This window comes from Piliocolobus tephrosceles, chromosome 16 (genome assembly GCF_002776525.5).
Source record: "Piliocolobus tephrosceles isolate RC106 chromosome 16, ASM277652v3, whole genome shotgun sequence".
Taxonomy (NCBI): Eukaryota; Metazoa; Chordata; class Mammalia; order Primates; family Cercopithecidae; genus Piliocolobus; species Piliocolobus tephrosceles.
The window spans coordinates 76,941,365-76,954,677 of NC_045449.1; the positions used below are offsets into that span (position 1 = coordinate 76,941,365).

Sequence of the window (13,313 nt, forward strand, 5' to 3'; positions counted from 1 at the left end):
CCCTGCGGACCCCGCTCGCGGCCCGGCGCGGCCCCTCCCCCTGCAGCGCCCCCGCCCCGGCGCCCGCGCCCCCGATTCGCTGCTGACTCGGTGTCTGCGCGTCCGGCCGGGCGCCCCGGGAGGAGTTTCCGGCGCGGGGCGGGGCGGGGCGGGGCGGGGGGGGGGGTGGGCCCCACCCCCCGGTTGAGCCCGGCCGGGCGGACTCGGACTCGTCAACTTCAGAGGCTCGGCGGCGGCGGCGGGCGCGGACCAGTGCGCGCGGCTCCGGCGGCTCCAGCGGGCCGGGATGGGCGGGCGGCCGCGCGGAGGACTCGGGGGGCGCGCGACGTGACCACCCGGACTCGAAGCCCGCCCCGCCCCCGCCCGGCTCGCCCGCTCCAGGGTCTGCTCCGCGGGGCGCGGACGCGGGCCGGGCGGCTCCCAGAGCATGCGGGGCGCGGCGCGGGCGGCCTGGGGGCGTGCGGGGCAGCTGTGGCCGCGACCCCCCGCCCCGGGCCCGCCCCCGCCGCCGCTCCTGCCGCTGCTCCTGCTCCTGGCCGTGCTGCTGGGCGGCGCGGGCGCGCAGTACTCCAGCGACCTGTGCAGCTGGAAGGGGAGGTGAGTGCGCGGCGCGACCCCGGCCCGGCCCCCTCCCCCGCGTCCCCTCCCGTCCTGGGCCGGCCGAGCGTGCGGGGGCGCGGCCAGGGGCGAGCGCGGGGCAGAGGCTCCGGGGGCCGCTCTCCAGGCCCAGTCGGGTGCCCACTGTCCCCCGCCCCCGGTTCTAGAACAAAAGAGCCTGCGGCGTCCCGGTCCCTGGCCCGGAGGACGCCCGGGGGAGGCGCGCCTGCAGCGCGGCAGGGTCGGTCCCGGCTCCGCGCGTGTCCGAGCCTCGGGGGCCGCCGGTCCCGCGACCCCATCCCGGGGGCAGGCGGGGGTCGGTGCTCGGGCCCTTCGTTGCAGGCTCCGGGAGTTGCGCGCCCCGAGGCCGCCCCGGGCCAGAGCGGGAAGGGGCGGCCGCGGGAGGGAGCGGCGGTTTCGGGGGACGGGCACGGACCGCAGCGGGGGCCACTTCTGTCTCGGGGAGCCGCGGGCGGGCACCTGTGAACCGGGCCGAGTGCGGCCCCGGCCGGGCCCCCCGCCCCTGCCCCGTGAAGGTCAGGCCGCCCTTGGCCGCGGCGCGCGCTGCGCTGGGCGACCCCCCTCCGCCCACCCGCGGTGGCCGCCGAGGACTTTTTTTAACTCAAGCGTGGCCGCCGAGAGCACCGCCAGCCGCGAGTGCCCCTCGGGAGCCGCCGCTGCGCCCACGCGAATCCAGGGCACCGCGGCCGAACCCGCCCTGCGCGAGCCTCGGAGTCGCCAGTTCCGGAGTTCGCAGATGCGCGGGGACCCGAGTGACGCGCGCCTCCCGGAAAGCCGTGGCCGGGCCGGCCTGGGCCCGGGTCCCGCTTCCCCTCGGCCCGGTGCCCCGCCCGCCGGGCCCCGAGTCACGGGGTTATTTCGAGCGAAGCTGTTTTCCGAGAAGGTCGGGGCAGAGCCGCTGCGGGGCTGGTGTCCGCGGGGCAGGCGCGGGTCTCCCCGGAGCCGCAGCCTCCGTTCTCGGTCTCTGCGAAGCCACAGTCACCCCCCAGCGGAGCCTCCCGGGGGAAGGGGCGCCGCGGTCACCCCACAGAGGAGGCTCCCGGGGGAAGGGGCGCCGCGGTCACCCCCCAGCGGAGCCTCCCGGGGGAAGGGGCGCCGCGGTCACCCCCCAGCGGAGCCTCCCGGGGGAAGGGGCGCCGCGGTCACCCCCCAGCGGAGCCTCCCGGGGGAAGGGGCGCCGCGGTCACCCCCCAGCGGAGCCTCCCGGGGGAAGGGGCGCCGCGGTCACCCCACAGAGGAGGCTCCCGGGGGAAGGGGCGCCGCGGTCACCCCCCAGCGGAGCCTCCCGGGGGAAGGGGCGTGGCGCTGGGAGGGAGAGTCACCCCTGAGAGCCGTGGGCGGTGCCCCGCTGCCCCGGGAGCGGCCGCCTCCCTTCTCGCAGAAGCCTCCCCGCCGGCCGAGCGTGGACGCGGGAGCTGAGGCTGGGCCGCGGGCGGATGGAGGTCTGGGGGAGGGTCGGCCGGGAACGCTGGCGCCACGGAGCTGGCTGGGAGCCTCCGAGGCTGACAGCTCTTCTGGGCCGCCCTTGCCCCCGCGTCCCCGCGTAGTGATTAAATGCCGGCTCGCTGCCTCTGCCTGGCGGGTCAGTGCACCCCTCAACCGAGGCCTTGGGGCGTTCTGCTTCAGCAGACCGAAACCAGAAACGCTGCCCCGCCGCCCAGGCTGAGTTTGTTGAGAAGGAGCCGGCAGCCTTTTCAGGGTGTCAGGGGACTGTGTGCCCGGTAGGAGGGGCGTCTCCTGGGGCCCGGAGGGCGCAGTAGGCAGCCAAGGGTGGGGTGGGAGGCCACCCCTCACCTCCAGGGGCGGGCGGCTCCTCCAGCCGGGTGATAGCAGCGGGACGGGAGTGTTTTGCCCTCCAGGACCTGTGCACCCTCCGGTCTACCTGGAGGTCCTCTTCGCCCGTCGTTGCCAGCCTGCTCCTGGCCTCAGACTCCCCGGAGGGCCCCCCACCCCTACCTGCACAGCCTGGCAGAGGGCAGCTGTGGAGGCTGCTGGAGCTGCAGGTGTGATCTGGAGGGGACACGGGGCCTGGCTGTGTTTCTGGGGCATAAGTGAGACTTTCTTTTGTTGTAATCACTGCCCCGTCGATCCACACACTTCACAAATCAGTGACAGAGACTCGCTGTCGAAACTGGAGTGCACTGGCCTGCCTGCGACCCTCCAGTGTTTGTGACCTTTTACCAGCTGTCCTGAAGAAGCACAGGGTGGAGCGAGCACTGGTGTGCTGGGTGGATTTTCATCCACTGATAGCAGGAAAGTTGCCCCTCATGACACTGGCCATGGCGTTGACAGCCTCTGTTGCTGGGTTTTTCTTCTAAGCAATTAAGTAGGAGATGATGAAACCTTTCTCCCGTGGTGGGAGGCAGGACCAGCGCCCCGTCTTTATCAGCCAGTGGCCATAAAGGTGGACCATGAACTTTCCCACTTGTGTCACCCCAGGCATCGCAGGTGCGGTCACACCTGGTTTCTCTCTCATGCAAGGTGGGGAAAGGAAAGTTAACCTGCCAGTGGGTTCAAAGCCCTTCCTGACTTTCATACAGGAGCCGGGCATTTTGTCCTGATGACTCAGAGTTGTGGTGTGTGGGCTGGTGCCTCAACAACCCTCCAGTGCACCTGCGCTGCCTCCTTCAGCGAGTCCCTTGATTCACTTGGGATTTGCCCTCCTTTCCATGTGCCCCACAAGCATGTCCAGCTGGGTGGTAACCTTTGCTGACTTTTAAAAATGCATCTGTTGAGTCTGTTTATCTAACATCAAATCAATTTTGCCAGTTTCCTAAAGTTGGACAGAAACACAGTTTTGTCTGCACGGTTTAGTTTTATCACAACAGAACTGAGTGTGTGTCACCTGCATCTCCTGTGAAAATCACAAAATGTCCTCATCCATGACTATTAAATATGTCACATGTTTGCAATGCCAGCAATTTTGCATAAACAGACTCTGTTTTCAGGTTTGCTGAGGCACTGGATATTTGGAGGTGAGAACTTTGAGGCGCTGGATTTTCTGGTAGGAACCAGCACAGACCGTGAGTCTTGGACTTCGTGCCGAGGTCTGCTGGGTCCCAGGCTGAAGGACGCATCGTTTTACTTTTTTGTTTGTTTGTTTTTTAAATCTACACGGGTCTTGTGCATCACATGCTACTGATTTTAATGTGAAAATTCCCATGTCACGGGCCTAGCTGGAGTCCCATTGGTCTGGATGTTTCACAAGAATGAGAGAAGAGAGGGGAGCAGGCCCTGCGCTGGGTGCAGACCCCTCCGAGTGGGCTGAGAAGACGTTAGGTGAAGGGTGAGGTAGCTGGGTGCCTTCTTTCTTCTGTGTCCACCTTCGTTTTGTCCTCGTCCTCTCTTTGCCCAGTGTCTTCTGAGTGGGTGGAGCCAGGTGTGCCCACCAGATGGGGGTAGCATGTGCTAGGCTAGGATGGCCCCAAGGCTCAAGTTGGCCTCCCCCTGGGCAGAGGTGGGTTGGCTGCCTGTCCCCAGGAGGGTGCCCTCCGCCCCTGCTGATTTGTGGCTGTTCCCCTCCCCTGCTCAGATGAAGGCAGTACTGTCAGAGGTGACCAGAGCCCACTCCCTCGAGCTTCAGGACCCCCCGGGAGGAGGCAGCGCGTCAGGACGGTGTATGTGGAGAGAGGGTTGAGGCTCGGTGCCCGAGCAGGGGCAGGAGGACAGTGGCCTCGATGCCAGAGACAGGAGGGAGGGACACGACGATGAGGCTGCATAAGGAGAGAACTGACTGTAGCCCAGTGTGTCAGCCACTCTTCACTGAGTCCAGTTTCCACACAGCACGATCATCATGCCTTTCCCCACATACGTGTTAGATAAGCTTGTGTGAGCTTTATGGACGGTAATTTGTGAGTCTGTTCTGGGAGCTTGTGTGATCCGGCAGCCGGTGCGACCTGGCCACTCATGACCTAGGGCCTTGTGGGGGTGGGGAGAGGGCGAGGAGGGTGCCTCCCTCGACACCTCCCTCTGATGTGGCCTGCAGCCTATGAAAAGTGAGGTTTGGGGGTCGAGAGTGTGAGTCAGCGGCAGTAAATGCAAACCATATGTTATGCATTTTCTCTGCTGCGGAAAGGGTTTCTGGTGACTCGCTCAGGCCAGGGCTCTGGAAAGAGCATTGCTTATTTCACATAAAAATCCTAAGAATGTGGGTGAACCTGTCTGAGATCTGCTCAGAACCCAGTTTCATGTAATAAAACACTTAGTTGAAGTCACTGGGTTAGTTCCAGGCCCACTTGGTGGTTGTGATGTGACTGTTAGCCACGAGCTGGCATTTACATTAAAGTGTGGAGAAGAAGTGTAAGGTTTTTGATGTTTCAGTTTCTCGAAAATATAACTGTTTCTACTCAGGACCTGCCTCTCCAAGGGTGTAGCACACTTCATTTTTTTCTATTTAGCATGTATGGGGGTAAACTTAGCTTGCTACTCACACAGTAGTCCCCCATCCGAATCCTCACCCTGTGGAGGAAGTTCACCTCGCTTTTGTAGTGAATCTTGCTTTAATGATAGCTTATTTTTACAAACACTGTCGGCAGTGCAGGGTCTTCAGGCTTGCAGAAAACGGTCAAATCATTACTTTGAAAAATGTGCAAACATCTATGCTTAATTAGGTGCTAAAAACAAAACTCATCTAAAACCTCCTTCTGCCTAAACTGCCAACCCTCTGGATTCATTTAAAAGCTGCTCTCTGGGCAGGTTGCATCCCAGGGTTCCTCCTTCACGCACCTCTAGCGTGTGGTCCCACCGTCACGTTACCTCTGGCGTCCCAGCCCTCGTGGTCATCTGGAACCAGAGTTGGTACACAGGGCCTGCTGCTGTTTCCATGATACTCCGTGATATTCCGGAGGAATCCATCGCTTCCTTGGGGCTCCCTCCCACTGCCTCGGCACCTCCAGCCACCCTGATTCAGGAACACTGCAGAGATTGGTGTTTGACACTATGGCAGCAGAGGCGCAGACTCTGAGTGTTGGAGGGTGTCTGGAGAGCCAGGGGCCAGCACCACCTGCACTCCTGGGAGCTCGGCCCCACCCTGGCTCTTGGTGCAGATGCACTGGAAGGAGCTGGGTGGGGCCCCTGTGCCGAAGGGCGGAGATGGCGCCGGCCTGCTCACGGGCAGGGGTCCGTGTGGCACCTGTGGCTGGCAGCAGGTGGGTCCGTGAGCCGCCATCATTTTGAGAGGTGTCGTCCTTACTGGCTGTCTGTGGGTGTGGGGGGTGTGTGTGCTGGGGGCAGGAGGCTCAGCTCCGGGCCTGGCTGACATCTCTCTCCTCTGCAGTGGGCTGACGCACGAGACGCACAGGAAGGAGGTGGAGCAGGTGTATCTGCGCTGCGCGGCGGGCGCTGTGGAGTGGATGTACCCGACAGGTGCTCTCATCGTTAACCTGCGGCCCAACACCTTCTCGCCTGCCCGGCACCTGACTGTGTGCATCAAGCCCTTCAGGGACTCCTCGGGGGCCAATATTTATTTGGAAAAAACTGGAGAACTGAGACTGCTGGTACCAGACGGGGATGGTAGGCCCGGCCGGGTGCAGTGCTTTGGCCTGGAGCAGGGCGGCCTGTTTGTGGAGGCCACGCCGCAGCAGGATATCGGCCGGAGGACCACGGGCTTCCAGTATGAGCTGATTAGGAGGCACAGGGCGTCAGACCTGCACGAGCTGTCTGGTGAGTGTCCTGCCCGGGGCGGGGGCAGTGGGCTGGCACGGGCTCCCCTGTCCGGGCCGGCGGGCCTTGTCATTGTGGGACTGTGATTTGGCAGGTGTCTCTGATTTCTTCCTGCCCCCTCGTCTGCTCAGCCTTGGTGAAAACCCTCCTGTGTCTGTGCTTCGGACATGACGTTTTACCCAAAGAACCCCACGGGCGACGGGGGTTTGGGGGTGCTGGCGCCCGCAGAGGGGCCCTCCTAGGGGTGTGACATGGTGTCGGGGGGTGCGGGACGTCCAAACTAAACCATCTTTGAAATGCAGCCTTTCCAACTAAAACCACCTTTGAAAAGACTGGCCCATCTGGGTTAGTGCTCTGGGCGGCATGGCCTTGGCGAAGGGGGCCCTGTCTCCCGGGAGGTGTGTCTGGGGAGCATGGCGAGCACCGGCCTGTGGGCGGCTGGGCCAGTGCTGGGTCGGACACGCCCCCGTGCTTGTGGATGGTGAAGTGCCTTTGAAACGGATGCTTTTATCATTCAAACTGCCCTGGGAATTGGCTGGGTGTTTCTGGTGTCAGCTAAAGACCCTGAAACGTCAGTTTTTGGGTGGGAGCTGAGACTGACTCAGTCTGGAGCGGTGCTCAGCTGTGATGCCCAGAACGTGGGGCCACCCCTGTCCCCGAGGGGTCTTGTGGGTACGATACGCAGACACCTTCCCTGTGTGGCCGGCAGGGAGTGGGGTTGTCACGAGGTGTCTGTGGACGCCTGTGCTTGGGGGAGAGGTCCTTTGTCGAGGGCTGCGTTGGCCTCTAGAAAATTCTGAGGGTAGACACCAGGAGGCATGAGTTCCTGGGAGGCACCTGTGGGCTGTGTGATCTCCATGGTCTGTGTGGCCTCGGCCTCGGGTGTGTAGACTTTTATCCTGAATGGGAGCCCACGTTTTTGTGTTCTGTGTTCTTGGCCTAGATCAGTTTTCCATCTCTCTCTGAAATCTCTCCCAAATGGACTGGTCATTTACAGAGTGAGCGTAGGACCGTCTGCCTGGAGTCCTGACTGGCCCATGAGCTCTGACTGCCCCTTGGGCCTCAGCACCCGCAGGGCTGGACGCTGGTGCAAACTCAGCTGTGCTGTGGTTGGTTGCACGCTGGATAAAACTTTAACCACAGCGGCCTTTATCTCGGTCACCAACAGTTATGGTGGGTGGGAGATCTGGGGGAGGGGGCACCAGCCTTGCTCTGGGGGTCCTGGAGAAAAACTCACAATGAGACAAAACCTAGAGAAGCCCAAGCAGCAAGTTCAGTCTTTCTAACCGGAGGTGAAGGTGCCAGGCCAGGTATTAGGAACCTGCGAACACTCTTTCTGCTGATTAAAGTGATGATTGGTTTTGAAGACATTGGGCTGCAGGTCACGTGCTCTGTGGCCTGAGTTTTGTTCTGCTTTTGGGTGAGATTCTTAAAGAGGCTGCAGCGCAGTCAGTCCCTGCCATGCACGCCTGGACGTCCACACGGCACAGGCCCGATTTCGACATTTCCAGTGGAAAGTGAATGGTTCTGCTTGTCAGCTGGGGAGACCCTTATGGAGCCTGTGAGCTCCTTTGGGAACACAGACTTCGTCTCTCCTGCCTCTGGGGGTGGGGTCCGAGGGCTCCAGGCCCTGTGTAGCCTGGGGCGGTGGGCGGGTTTGGGAGAGGAACTGGAGGGTCGGGGCTGAGCTGCCTTGGGGTCCTGTGGGGCCGCAGGGAGGCAGCGGTCTCTCGTGAGGAGTGACTTGAGCCCCGAGGGACCAGAGCAGGCGTTTGGCCATGGGTCCTCGCTCGCCCTCCGCGTGCCTCCTGGGCCTGTGGGGTCGTGCGCAGGACTGTGGCCCAGTACATGTCAGGCTGGCTTGGAGGTCCCAGAACTTTATTGTGTCCTGTGAGGCAGGGGCTGGGGTTTCCTTGTTCACACCTGGTGACCCTGTGGCACCTGCTTAAATCGAGCCTGAGGTGATTTCCAGGGCTCTGTGCGTGACAGGTTGTCTATCTGAGGAAGCAGACGTGCAGGGACCTTCGGAACTGAGGACAGGGGCCCAGACTCGGAGGTTCACCAGGGGCCCCCGGAGCTGGGACCCACACCTGGCGTCTCCACGGGAACAGGCACAGGTGCCGGGCCCCTCCCTGGGCTGAGCACCTCCAGGGCCCTTACGGGAGGCCTCTCCTGTCCTGATAGGGTCGAGGGGCAGCAGGGATCTGAGGAGGTTGATGCATCGCCTGTCCCCAGGGTATTCGCTTTTCATCAGGGGACGAGGGCCCCTAAGCCCTTAATGCCTCAGGAATGGGTACATAATGTGGAATGTCGGTGCCGGCCATCTGGCAGCAGTGGCGCTGTCCCCTGGGCGAGGCCGGCTCCCCAGCTCTGTCCAGCCAGCGCCGCGGTTTCCCTTGTCTCCCGTTCCTGCACTTGCTGCAGCTGCGAGAGCCGATGGAGGCTGAGCCGGGCAACGCCAGCCCCGCTGAGCCTGAGGTGTGCCTGTGCCTTTCCTATGCCTTTGGCCTGGCGTGGGCGACCCGCCGAGAGGTGGACGAGCTCATCTGTGAGTCAGAAGGTCCGGTTTGTGCTGATTTAGGAGGACAGAGGCTCCATGGGCTGGAAACCCGGACAAGAGATGGGGTGTGAGCCCCATCCCCTGCCCAGCCAGGAGGAAACTGCTGCTCTGATGGATCTTGTAGGCGTGATCATGGCACCTTCGTGCTCCGTAATCGGCTTCCTTGAATAAACTCCGCACTGATAACGTGGAGTTGGCCAGAACACAGGGGCAGGCTGCTTCTGCAGGGGCACAGACGGGGCCAGGCGGGAGGGGACCCGGCCCCGGGAACTTGGGATTTGGTTACCTGTGGGCAGGACCTCCCAGCCCCGCACTGGCCGCTTCCGCAAGCGACACGGACGCCTTCCTTGGATGCTGAGGAAACCCTGCAGGATGGGAGGGACAGAGAGTGGACAGGTGCAACTCCAGGCCGTGCCCAGACCTGTGCCCAGCAGACCTGGCTGAGGCTGTGTGGGGCTGCTGTTCCCAGGCCAGTGCCTCCGGGAAACGGGCACCGCTCCGTGGCTTGGGGAGTGTGGGTGGGGGCTCTGTCTGGTTCTGGGGAACACAGACCCGGGGCAGTCCAGGCAGGTCCCAGGATTCCAGTCTGTCCTTCAGCTTCTCCCAGGGCCATGTGTCAAGTGCTCCTGGGTTGGTCACGTCTGCTTGGAGCTTGGGGTGCAGGCCCCAGTGAGCAGGTGCCCAGGGCCGGGCAGCGGCGTCGTGGACACAGACAGTGGGAGAGGAGGGGACACAGCCTTGATGCTGATCGTGAACACACGGTGCCATCCCTGGCTCTCCAGGACACCGGAGTCCTGCAGCGTCTCAGGGGCCTCAGCGCCCCCTCCCTTTACAGTCCTGCCCTGGCTGAGCCCGTAGGTGGATGACCAGCTCGGCGGGCACAGAACCCCTGCCGATGAGCCCCCTCCGGGAGCCTCAGAGTTTGGAGAAGTCCTTGATGGTGGGAGGGATGGGTGGAAAAGTGGAAGGTAGAGGAGAGGGGCTGATTTTTTCCAAGGCGTCCCATCTCTCGTCCATCTTTGACTTCCTGCTTGGTGGCTTCTCTCCAGCCACTGTAATTTTCATTTTGACCATCTCCGGGCTTGCGGAGAGGAAGGGTGTGGCCCCTGCCAGCTTCCTCACCAGGAAGAGGGAGGGAGAAAGAGAGGGAGGCGGGGGAAGGGCAGGGGCCGTGGGGCCAAAACCCCCGGGGCCCCCCAGCAATGGACTGCAGCCTGGAGTGCGGCCTCACTGCGACGGTGACAGTGGCAGCCTTGGGAGCTCGGCCTTGGGTCCTCGAGCCCACGGGAGCCCACCCTCCACCCCTACCCACTGCTCCCTGTTCTTGGCTCCTGTGAAAGCACCTTGTCCCCGTCACCAGCTCCTCTGAAAGCAACGTGTCCCCGCCTTCCCCCGTCACCAGCTGCGTGGGAGACCCGGCAGTCCTGGCCACAGAGGTTTCCCGTCAGAACTGTGTGAGTCCCTCTGGCTGTCCTTACCTGGGCAGTCCTGCCGGACCGGTCGCTGTCTGTCGTTCTCAGCCTCTCCTGGGAACCAGCCGGTCCTGCTTTTACCTACGGCACCGCCTCTCCGCTTACACCTGCTGCCCAACCTAAGTCCCCACAGCAGCTTCCCCAACCCCACCCTGCTGGTCCCTCCCACCCTGTGCATGCCAGCTCCCGAGTGACCGTCCTGAGATGTCCACACCCCAGCCCTCCCCTCCAACGAGGATGGACCAGGATTCCAACCCTTTGCCGACCCTCCCCACCGCCTGGAAACTAGACATGATGGGTCCATGACCAGTGCATTCCGCAGCCTGTATGAGCCTGGCTTATGTTAATAATTGCCTCCAGATCGTCACCTGGAGTCCACCCTGTGTTCTCCATGAAGGTGACCTCTGCTTTGTTTTTTTTTTTTTTTTGGTTTTTTTTTTTTGGTGGAGGTGCCGGGGATTGAACCCGGGGCCTCGTGCATGCTTTGTAAAGCTCAGAATCAGAACAGGGAGGTCTCCAGGGTGCTTGTTACTAGCTCAGCTGTCGATGAGTCGTCTCCAGAGGCTTTCAGCAGGCGAGGCTGCAGGTGCTGACCGCCCCCGGGCCCCAAATCCCCGCCGTTGGCCGGGTGAGCCAGGGCGGGGTACGCAGGGCACGTGAGGGCAGCGCCTCCATCCTCCCCCTCAGCCGTCCGCTGAGGTCGCGGGGCTGTGATTCACAGATGGTGATGAGCTACGGCTTGGATACGCTCACACGCCCAGGCCCTGGGGTGGGACGTGTGCGGCTGGGTCTGTGGGCTCCCCCGCCCCAGGGTGGGACCCACACACACCCCCCGCCCCAGGGTGGGACCCACACAGACCCCCCTCCCCCAGGGTGGGACCCACACAGACCCCCCGCCCCAGGGTGGGAGACACACACACCCAACTGCGTTGCTGACTGTGAGGATGGGCTTTGGGCACCTCCTGCCTCCTGCCCTTGCAGGACCACCTGACCCGGCCCAGCTGCCACGGCTGCCCAGCCGGAGGGTGCTGCCCAGTGAGCGGACCCTCTTGTGGGCTGTGGTCACCAGGCGTCTGTTGTTGACCAGCTCTCTCTCAACTGAGGCCACCCTCAGTCACATGAGTTGCCCTGGGCTGGGACCTCTGGCCCTGTGGCCACGGGGCCGGTGCTGGCTAGGGTGCAGTCTCACCTGTGAAGGATAAAAATGCTGCCTGAAATTTGAGTCCCCCCAGGGCTGTCCTGGCCCTCCCTGGCCTCTGTCCAGCATGTGTCTGCATCAGGCCCACCAAGGTCTGCAGGCTCCCAGCCGGCGAGTGGGATGGGGGTCCACATAGGTGAACCAAGTGTCGAGGGTGGGCCACACCCTGGGGCCCCCATAGAAGAGCCCACTGGGCAGCTTCCAGCTTGGGGGTCAGGAGGCCCCAGTGGTGGGGGCTGCAGTGTCAGTCTGTACAAAGCAGCAGGAAGGGGATTTGGCCAGAAGCTCCCGTTCTGCAGGGTTGCTGGGATGGCGGAGGTGCCCCAGTGCCAGGCTGGTCCGGCCTCAAGGCGCCCCCAGTGCCAGGCTGGTCCGGCCTCGAGGCGCCCCCAGTGCCAGGCTGGTCCGGCCTCGAGGCGCCCAGCAGTCTGTGCTCGCTCTGCAGCTTCTTTTTCCTGATAACTTAATGGAAGCAAATGCAGGAGGAGGTGGGTGGGCCGGTGAGTCAGGCACTGAGCCCGGCTGGGAGGCGCCCTCACCCCTGCCTGGTGGGAAATGCTGGCCTTGTCTCTGGGTGCCTCCTACCTCCACCCTGAGGGCACACAGAGACCTGCACTTGCCCAGGGCAGTGTAGACTCCGGGGTCTCCATTGACCATATGTGCAGGCCCTGAGGGTCCCTGCAAGTTCCTGACCCCAGATGGCCTCTCTGAGCAGCTGTCCCCACCTCGGCCAAGGTGCCAGGTATGTGTGCTGCCCTGTCCCCCGGGGCCGCCAGTCACCAGCAGCCAGCTCGGACCCACGCTCATCAGGCAGGCGAGAGCTCAGCTCACTTCAGTCCAGCAAGGACAGCTGGCCAGGGGTGCAGACGGCGTTAGCCTCTTCCAGGGCTGGCGAACCCCACGTCATCTTCCAGGGCTGGCGAACCCCACGTCAAGGCTGTCCCAGCTCTTGGCCAGGGACATTTCAGAGCCTTCAGAAGGTGAAACAGCACCAGGGAAACCAGCTCATTGAGATTTCACATCTCAAAGCTTCTGTTGAGTTAGGAGAGTTGGGGCCGAAACCTAGAGGCTCAGAACGGGGAGGTGAGGCCTTGAAACCTGCAATAAGAGCAGATAATAAAACCGTGTTTCCCAAGTCCATCCCGGGTGTAGGGACGCGTGGTGCAGGTTTCTGTTTCACAGTGGCCCGCCCGTCTGAGTAACTGGGGCGAAGGGCAGGGCGAGGGCTGGGCCCCGGGGAGAAGGTTGTTGAGAAAGCCTGGTTTGGCTGGTCCGGGAGCTCGTTCTGAGACGCCGCCGTGCTCTCTGCATTCTCTGGGGGAGGCCGGGCCCTGCAGGCTTCAGGGGCCTCAGAGGGGGTTCTGTGAGCAGGGCTTGGCTCGAGAGCCGTTTGGGGTGTGTGTCTCATCCCACGGCCAGGTGGCGTCTGGAGAAGGGGCTGAGTCGGTGGCCCTGACTGGATCTCTGCCCTGTTGGGTGAGGCCCCACACCAGGGGCAGGCGGACGCGCCGCTGCCTGCTCAGGGATCCCCTTCCTGGCGTCTCAGCATTGCTGGCCCTTCCGGCCGCACGGGGGATCCTGCAGGATGTGACCCTCCTTTCAGGTGCCGCCGCCGTCGTGGCCCAGGGAAGTGGGCAGCACACCTGTGGGGAGTGTCTGCCCTTTGAGGGAGCTGGGAAGTGAGGGTGGTCCTGGCGTTGGCATCGTGGGCCATGGAGGTGGGTTGGGGGTGACTCTGGGAAATGAGGGTGGCCCCAGCGTTGGCATCGTGGGCCGTGGAGGTGGGTTGGGGGTGACTCTGGGA

The 13,313-nt window shown here is 63.1% G+C and overlaps 1 protein-coding gene across 1 annotated transcript in view; it reads left to right on the forward strand.

The window, feature by feature from the left end:
* Positions 1–203: 203 nt before the first annotated feature.
* The window catches only part of METRNL (meteorin like, glial cell differentiation regulator), a 15,683-nt gene continuing 2,573 nt past the window's right edge, over positions 204–13,313 (forward strand). Inside the window, exons 1-2 of the mRNA XM_023194072.2 lie at positions 204–597; positions 5,894–6,279. Of these exons, the coding sequence (XP_023049840.1) occupies positions 428–597; positions 5,894–6,279 (556 nt within the window). The 5' untranslated portion in view covers positions 204–427. The remainder of the gene's footprint in view (positions 598–5,893; positions 6,280–13,313) is intronic.